Raw genomic sequence first — 8,430 nt, 5'->3', positions numbered from 1 at the left:
ATTTAATTTATTTTATATTCTTATAAAATAACATATTTTGTAATTTTATATTAGAAAATTCAAGACACAATAAGTACAATTAAAAAAAAATTGTGGTGAATGAGTTACTGATTTGGTATGTTATTAATTAAATAACCGGCCCCCCTCCCTAATAAAATTAATAAATTGGTCACCTCTTTCTAGTTTCTAGTATTCCAAAAAAGTATTGTTTTATATAGTTATTATAAATTTAAAATAGCTTAACTGTTGATTGCTGTCACTTACTTGAAGGTTTTTCACTCGCCTGGCGAAGTTGAGAAGCATGTAAGTTGCTTTTGTGTTGTTAGTAAAAGCTAATGTCAAGCTATCAGTGAATTGTACCATTGCAGCCATGTGGTAAATCATTGTGACATTTTGTAATAAGCACTAGAAAAGAAAAAGTAAATTAAATATCTATAAAGGTAAATACAATAAAGGATCACATAAAAAAAAAAAAGTTCTCGAAGTTCCACTCCCAGTTACCAACAGTTAAAGGAGCAGTGACATACAACTTGGGAAACCCAACCACAACCCGAAAATTGAAGGCCATCCTGTTATAAGTTCTATATTTATCTGTTCTGTTATTGTCACTCTAAAATTTTATATCATTTTTTTCTTCATCATTTTCTCAAATTAACTTGTTTCTGTTTCCATTATAAGTAAATTATTTATTTTTTAAAATCCACAAATGTCATTGTTTTTGTTATTAACTTTACTTTCAGCTTTTATTAAGAATTATTATTTTTTTAATTTACAGCGTTATATACGGGTGTCTTTTGTATGAGACTATAGTCCCCCCATCAGCAATCGTTAAAAAAAATGTATCTCTTACATTAACCATGTAATGCCCATCTGGTATTAAATAAAAAAAAACTATTAAGATAAATAAATTGTTGTCTAAATATATAACCAAATAGTCGCTTTGCAGGCTTACCTTAATTAAAGAATAAAATGAAAATATAAAAAAAAAATTTTAAAAACGGGTTTTCCTCAAAATATTGGTTTCAGGTTTGATAAGTTGTGTCAGAACTATGATATATATTTATAGTTATAGTTAGTTCACCTCTTGAGTTTAAATCACTTGACTTAACATGCTTTGAAGATCAATTTTATATAAATGGAAACCAAAGGGTTTCCTTTCTTCAGCCCATTTCTTACTACAAATAATAATGTTCCACTCGTGGTTTGTACCAGCAAATGGTATGGAAAACTGAATAACATGATTCCTCTGTTATTCTATGTTTTATGATGTCTCCTTTTCAATTACAACTTGCTCGTTTAGGCCTAGTGGCTTTTGTGTGGGACTACTTCTTCTTCCCTAATTGTTACATTAATTCTTGTAGTATTACAGCGATTTCCCTATTTCAGCTTTTAAAAAAGTCTTTGATCATCTGTATCTGGTCCCTTATGGTTTTTCATTCCTCCTGTTCTATTAATAGTGTGGTCGATGTCACGTGGTATATGTTCGTCACTATTAATTTCTTATTGATATATAAGTATAAGTCACTTTTTCCACTTTTTGTATAACTAAATAATATAAGCTATTTTTTTTTTGTCAAACAGAAACAGAAATAGCATGAATAATAGTTAACAATATAAAAGTTTAAAAATAGTTGCATATAAAAAAGGTTTTTAAATTTATATGTATATAAATAATAATGTAATCAATCTACTGCTGTCTTTGTCCTTTATTTATTTATATTTTTTTTCTCTCTAAATGATGGTTGTTGTCTTTTTGTTTTTATAGCCCTGATGAAGACCTGAAAATCAGGTCGAAACGTTGGGATAAATAAATATTTTTTGTTTATTTATGTTGTTTCTTTGATGACCGCACCCCCGACCATCTTCTCCAATCAATTAAAAATTATATTATTGTTCAATAATATACCTAGTTCAATCAAAAAAATCGAAAGATTGTGTAAAATCTATTATATAAAATAATATTTCCGGTGCAGATTATAATTTCTTTCAACATCAAATATCTGATTATTGTGAGGACAATATATTAATTAATTTGCTTCATTCATCAATTCATCGAAAATCTATTTGGAAACCGGAAAGCATCTAAAACATTGTAGAAAAACGAGTACATCATGTCAATTAAAAAAAAAAACGGATTTCCTCTTTCGGAATAACGAGGTTACTATGTTTAACAAGCGAAATTGATTGGTGGAGACTTTATTTGATCCCCTCTTAGCCGTAATATTCCTAAACGTAATAACATTTTTGCTTTAAGCGGCTTAGTTCCATGATTTGTGTGAAATTCAAATTGAATTTGTTAAAAAAAAAGTTATGTAATATAAATATGGTAATAATCGATTTTTTTATTAGTATTGATTTGCCTACATTTAGTAATTATGGTACAGTCGCCTATATGTGATTAGGAAAATTGGTTACAAGGATTCGGTTACTCATTATGGAAAACTTCGACTAAAAAACTGTTTTTAGAATTTTTTTTTAGCCGATTAATAATTGACTACCGTTCCGGTTCTTCCTTCTTAGGTGAATATTTTCCTATTTATCATTTAATACTAAAGAGATTAAGACTTTTGAATGTATTGAAAATATTATATTAGATGTATTCCAAATTCTAAAAATTATTATATTTTTTCAATTGGCTATTTCGAATTATTGTTTACTATTTTCAGCCACTGGATGGCTGGTAGTGATTTTAGGAAAACGTAAAGATATTAAATGTGAACAGTCATCTTGTAGTACGTTATAACCTTGTGGCTGAAAATGATCAATAAATATCACTATATTTTATATAATAGTCCAATTTAATATCATATAAAACTAATAAATCATTCTTTATTATTGCATTGTGCGACAAAATCTTTCCACGTTCTGTGAAAGATAGAATTTCTATTTTCTTAATGTTGGTTAAGTAGTTCAAGTCTAAACCCTGATAAATGTCTTCTGGTATGGGTTTTTCAACATTAATAAAAAAAAAAAAAAAACGTAGTTTCTTTAAATTGTTGAGATGTTCCTCTGGGATTAACGTAAGAGATGAATATTTATTTTACATAATTATTTTATTTATTTTTTGAAATTCTATGTCTAAATTACTTTTTTCAGATTAAATTATGAGCAAACTTTTATAATTTAACGTTGTTGCAAAAATATGAAAATAAAATATTTTCCTAAGGTCAGGGTCCAGCCGCGTAGACTCAATGGCTGGCAGTACAATAGAAGAACCGTTCGTACAAGAGCAGGGAAGAAAAAGGAAGTTATCTCACCGCAATTTTTGATTACTTTAATGAAAAATATGTATAATTACTAGTTAAAAATGATGAATCTACTAAGCATAGGTAGGTGGAATAAAAAATGGCGGCTATATCAAAACATTAGTTTTTCATTCGGAGCTCTATATCTTTAAAACTACCAACACTAGAAAATCTAAGAGAACATCATTTAGAGAAGAGTAAATTTGCTGAAATATAAGCCCTAACAGAGCTATTTACGTCCAATAGTTCTCAAGATATAGCTTTTTAAAAAGTAACATTTCATAAAAAAGTACTGAGAGATTAGTAGTTAGTTAGATATAAAAAAATCTATATCTCAGGAACTATGTGACGTATAGATTTCTTAGCACTCAAATTAAAGCTAGTTTAACGTTCTATAAAGTAGTTTACGACCTTTACCTTCGTAGGAATAGTAGTTTTTATGATATTTCCTAAAATAAATTGATTTAGAGATGTTCGAGCGCTAAGTTTGATTTATGAAAAACATTATTTCAAAAGCCATAGGACGTACAGATGTCTCTCAGCACTCAAATTTAAGCTAGTTAAATTTACTATAAAATAGTTTATAACCTTTATCTTTGTAGGAGTAGTAGTTTTTATGATATGTGACAAAACAAATTCACACACTGTTAATTTCTAGTTTTTCGTATAAAACGTTTGATGTTTGAAAAAATATATCTCTAGACCCATAAGACGCATATGTTTACCAGCACTCAAAATAAAGGAAATTTAACTTACTATAATGTAGAGTATGACACTTATCTTCGTAGAGGTAGTACTTTTTATGATATTTACATATGAATATAAATTTGGCAAATGAAAATTTGTCCGAATAACTATAAATCAATTTATATTAGCAAATTTCATGAAAACTATTACTCCTACAAAGATAAACATCATAAACCACATTGTAGCTCATTAAACTAGCTTTAATTTGAGTGCTAATAGACATCTGTAGTTAAAATTGTTTTTGAAATATAGGTTTTTCAAAATAAATTCAATAACTGTTGGGCTCTTGTACTACTAGTACGAGACAGATGCACCTATCTAAGAAGTTATGTTATATTGTTAAAAGCTGGCACCATAGCTGTGGCAGTTTCCGAACTTTTTTAATAGTTTATCGCTTGAAAGAAAATTTGAAACTATTAACAAGGAAGGTTCATTCCCGCTTTTTTAAATATTTTAAGTAAATGAAGAGTTTCCAAGATATAATTCAACATCTTTTGTTTTATTAATGTGAGTACTTTATGCCACCATCCAGAAACCTCCGCATGTTGTATTTGAGTCTTTCAATCGTATTTAGACATTTATTATTTAAAAAATACTACACTATACAAAACATGTATTATCAATATATAATTGTAGCTATAGCATTTTGCTCAGTTTTATAAAATAATATTCTTTCAATTTTTTTTTTTTTGTCACTAACAAAAAATGCTCAAGACATAGCTAATGATGAAGAAGACTGTAAAATAAATCATAGAGGAAAATATGAAGCTGATCAGAAAAGTGAAACTGAAGATTGAAAGCTGTTGATTGATGACTGTGAGTCTCGTTAGGGCGGATCACTAATGATAACGCCACCAGAGTGCGCATCCATCACACCAGCATGCTCTTTTTATTTTACATATACTGAAAAAGAGCTACAAACTTTTTTGTTATTAAATGTTCATAAGCTGTTATTATACTGAGGATATTTATCATTGCCCAGGTTTTCATTAGCTCAAAAGTGACGTTAACGTTTAATTAGGAGTAATAACTATCAACGTTGTATGAAATGGTATAAATGGGACGTTTCAACGGTTTTATTTGTTTTTAATCTTGAAAACACATATGAATGATTCATTAATGTTTATACAATTGTCTTAATGTTTAACTACACAAACGCTGCATGTTAAAATCTGGACCAAACCCAAAAACATATCCAGATATTAAATATAATTAAATACAGTTTTTTTTTATGTACCTTATCTATGAGGAATCCGATATTTTTCAAATTTTACGTTTTTTTTTTTAAATATATTTATCGAACTTGAATTGAATCATTACGAAACATAAACTATTTCTCTCCTGAAAACCTATATGTAATAATGCACGAAACTGTTAAAATCAGATCGACTTCGACACTGTGCAATAAACGAATCTTGGGTCGTCTCACAGCGGGGGACCAATGTGTTAAAATCTGGGAAAAAAAGAAAAAGAACATATCCAGTTATTAAATATAATTACACAAGTTTTTCCTATGCACCTTATCTATCAGGAATCCGATACTTTTCATATTCAACATTTTTTTAAGTACATTTATTTATATTTTACTATTAATAATGTTTAAACTTACCTTTTATTTAATTTGTTATCACTGTAGTCTTTCAAATTTCTATTCCATTGATCCCTTATTAAATAATTTTAGCTCATCTCAAGCAAATATAATAACATGCAATAAAATATAACATTTCTAATATATACAATTATTATTTTTTTTTTAACCAAAAATATTTTTTTTCGATTCCTACGAATCACAATTTTCTTACTTTCAAGATTAGTTAAAGTAAATGTCATAGTACTACAACGTGAAAAATAAAAGTTGCATTAACAACTTTAGCATTATCGTTATGAGATAAAGTGATATTTTGAATTTTACATATTTCTAATTCTAAACGATTCCTCATCAACTAGGGAAAGTATTCGATAAGATATTCTAAATCCCCTTTAAAAAAATAATAATAATAAGATCTAATAAGACCTTATAATATTCAGTTCTCCACTTTGTGACAATTGTTTGACAAAACAATTGTCGTCCACAATAGTACCATCTAATTTACTCACTGTGTTATCATATCACGATACTGAGCTCCAGGAACATTCACTGCTTGATCGGCTTCATTTACGAAAAAGTATGGTCCATATGGATGGTTTTTCGACTATCATATGTAGCCACCCTACTTGGTCTAAAAGCCTCTGAGACACCCTTGCAGGTCTAAAAATATTTTAGGGTTCCTTGTGGGGCTAAAAAAAAAAAAATGACCACACAATTATCCTTTATGATATATATAATATTTTTACTAGGTAACCATTAATAATATTTACTTACATAAAATTATATAAAAAGTACTACTCAAACGGTCTTTATACTGATAATACATCGAACATCTATTCATTTTTTATTTATTCCTAAGGCTAAATAGACTATGATTGGTAATTTGTAAAAAATAAATAATTGTCTCGGTATCCTGGTAACCTGTTGCAGCACCCAGTTTTGGTACCACTAATATACAGAATTATTATCACTTTTAGAAAAAATAAAAAGCAAAAACGTTCTTGCTGCTTGTAGTTCCACATTCGGGACGTTTTATGTCCATTGTGGTGATAATTTTTCTGAGTTATCGACATGTTTGTTTATAGTTATTTGAAGCACTCAAAGAGTTCTAATTGCTCCTCCATGAGCTAAAGGGAACTAAAAGAAGTACACGCTGCCTGAAGTGTCAGAATCAAAAATTATCCAAGTGATTGTTTTCGTAAAGCTGTTTATGATAAGCTCTTGTGCTGTTAGCTGTACAAGATAATCGACCTCTACTTCTCATGAAATTCCCAAATAAACCACCTTTGTTTATATATCTGGTTTGAAAATCACATAAAAATTATCTCTTAGACCGACAATATTTGTCAACCATTATATGGAATTCTAAAACCTCAAAGCATTCCTTTGGTGGTGTTTTCGGCAAAGACATGAAAGATGGGAGTACGAGCTGTTGCATAAAACCTCAAAGACAAAGGCTTCGAGGGCTAACAACCCCGTTATTCCTTCCTCTTCCAATTTAACTCTTTTTGTTGGGTTGAGTATTGTTTTTAAATCCCCTCCACATTTAACTGGGGCATCTGTTGAAGATTCATGTTTTTAACAATCTGATTCATCAGTGGTTTTTTGATGTGTTTACGAAAATTAAAAATGAAGTAATTCTTAGTAGCCCTACTTGTTCATCTAAATAGTGACTATATCGGTGATGCTATGTAAAAATAGCAAATCCAAAAATAATTTGCATTGCCTGTTGATATATTTGTTTTTAGATGAAAATCCGGTTGCACTTTTATTTTTGAGAACCTGCTATATATTTTAATTATGTTTTCCATATTTTAAAGAATTAATTATTATTAATTAAACGAATTTAGTATTATGCAGTAAACATTCAAAATTTGTAAAATTATCATAAATAAATAATAAAAATTCTACAAGTTCCTCAGTTATTTGATATTTTTTTATGTCGAATCATACAATTTTTTTTTTTTAATTGGATCGTATTTTTGTTTCAGGTAAGTCTGTTTTATCATCCCAGACATTATTGTAAGTAATGTTTATTTATTTATTTTTTTAAAAAATATTTATTTCAGTATCTATAAGCTTTTCACTGATAATTTAATAATTAAAAAACAATTTCACACAAAAATAAACGCTGCTTTAATATTAACTAATTACTATTAAATTTGAGTTAAGTGGTTCAATGGACTATTTTAGACTTAAAAATTAAAATTACTTTAAATTAATATCATTAAGAAAAAATGACCAAAAAAAAAATCAATATTTTTCTGTTATTTGCTATTAAGGAGCCACGACAATTTTGTCGTAAAATTATGAGCTACTAAGCTACCAACATAAGTTTACTATTTAATTTTTATTCACGTTGGGTCTTGTGTTGTGTCATTTACATCTTTATTATTTCCCTTTAGCTTTTCTGTTAACAAACTCAATCGCCATTTTTACCATCTTCAGTAATCAATAATCGTTAGTGGTTTAGCCAAACTATCGAACTAGTCACTTTATGGTATAATTTCAGTTCGATAGTTTCTACAATTCTCCATAATTTCTTTGACTAATTGCTTAGTTGGTTAATTTGTTACCAAAAAAATTTTAAATGACGAATATGGGAATGAATGATGCTTGATAATTGATAATGTTTCAAGCTTGTAGGAATGCCGAACGTGGAAAATTTAAAATTACATTACTAAATAATTCAACACACTATCCAAATTTTAGTCTCAAAACATTTATTTCATTTACACGTCCAACGTTTCGGCCAATTCGGCCATCTTCAGGGACATCTATTACAAAAGTTTCCATTATTTGTATGATCCTACAATCAATTTAATTATTTAACATTATTATTTATAATTT

The 8,430-nt window shown here is 28.3% G+C and overlaps 1 protein-coding gene and 2 long non-coding RNA genes across 3 annotated transcripts in view; 1 reads left to right on the top strand and 2 right to left on the bottom strand.

Moving 5' to 3' along the window:
- LOC106686838 (fatty acyl-CoA reductase 1) overlaps window positions 1-405 on the bottom strand; it is a gene marked incomplete at its 5' end in the record, with an annotated part of 8,960 nt that extends 8,555 nt beyond the window's left edge. Inside the window, 1 exon segment of the mRNA XM_014430398.3 lies at window positions 265-405. Coding sequence (XP_014285884.3) covers window positions 265-405 — 141 coding nt within the window.
- Window positions 1-8,430, top strand: part of LOC136795894 (uncharacterized) — a 355,650-nt gene that overhangs the window by 316,799 nt on the left and 30,421 nt on the right. The window lies entirely within an intron of this gene.
- LOC106686831 (uncharacterized) overlaps window positions 6,116-8,430 on the bottom strand; it is a 17,685-nt gene continuing 15,370 nt past the window's right edge. Inside the window, exon 3 of the long non-coding RNA XR_010843608.1 lies at window positions 6,116-6,269. This is a non-coding gene — a long non-coding RNA (uncharacterized lncRNA). The remainder of the gene's footprint in view (window positions 6,270-8,430) is intronic.

The sequence above is a fragment of the Halyomorpha halys genome, unplaced genomic scaffold (genome assembly GCF_000696795.3).
Source record: "Halyomorpha halys isolate HHAL.00 unplaced genomic scaffold, Hhal_1.1 Scaffold886.1, whole genome shotgun sequence".
NCBI classification, from domain to species: domain Eukaryota; kingdom Metazoa; phylum Arthropoda; class Insecta; order Hemiptera; family Pentatomidae; genus Halyomorpha; species Halyomorpha halys.
This window is presented reverse-complemented; position numbering and strand designations above follow the sequence as displayed.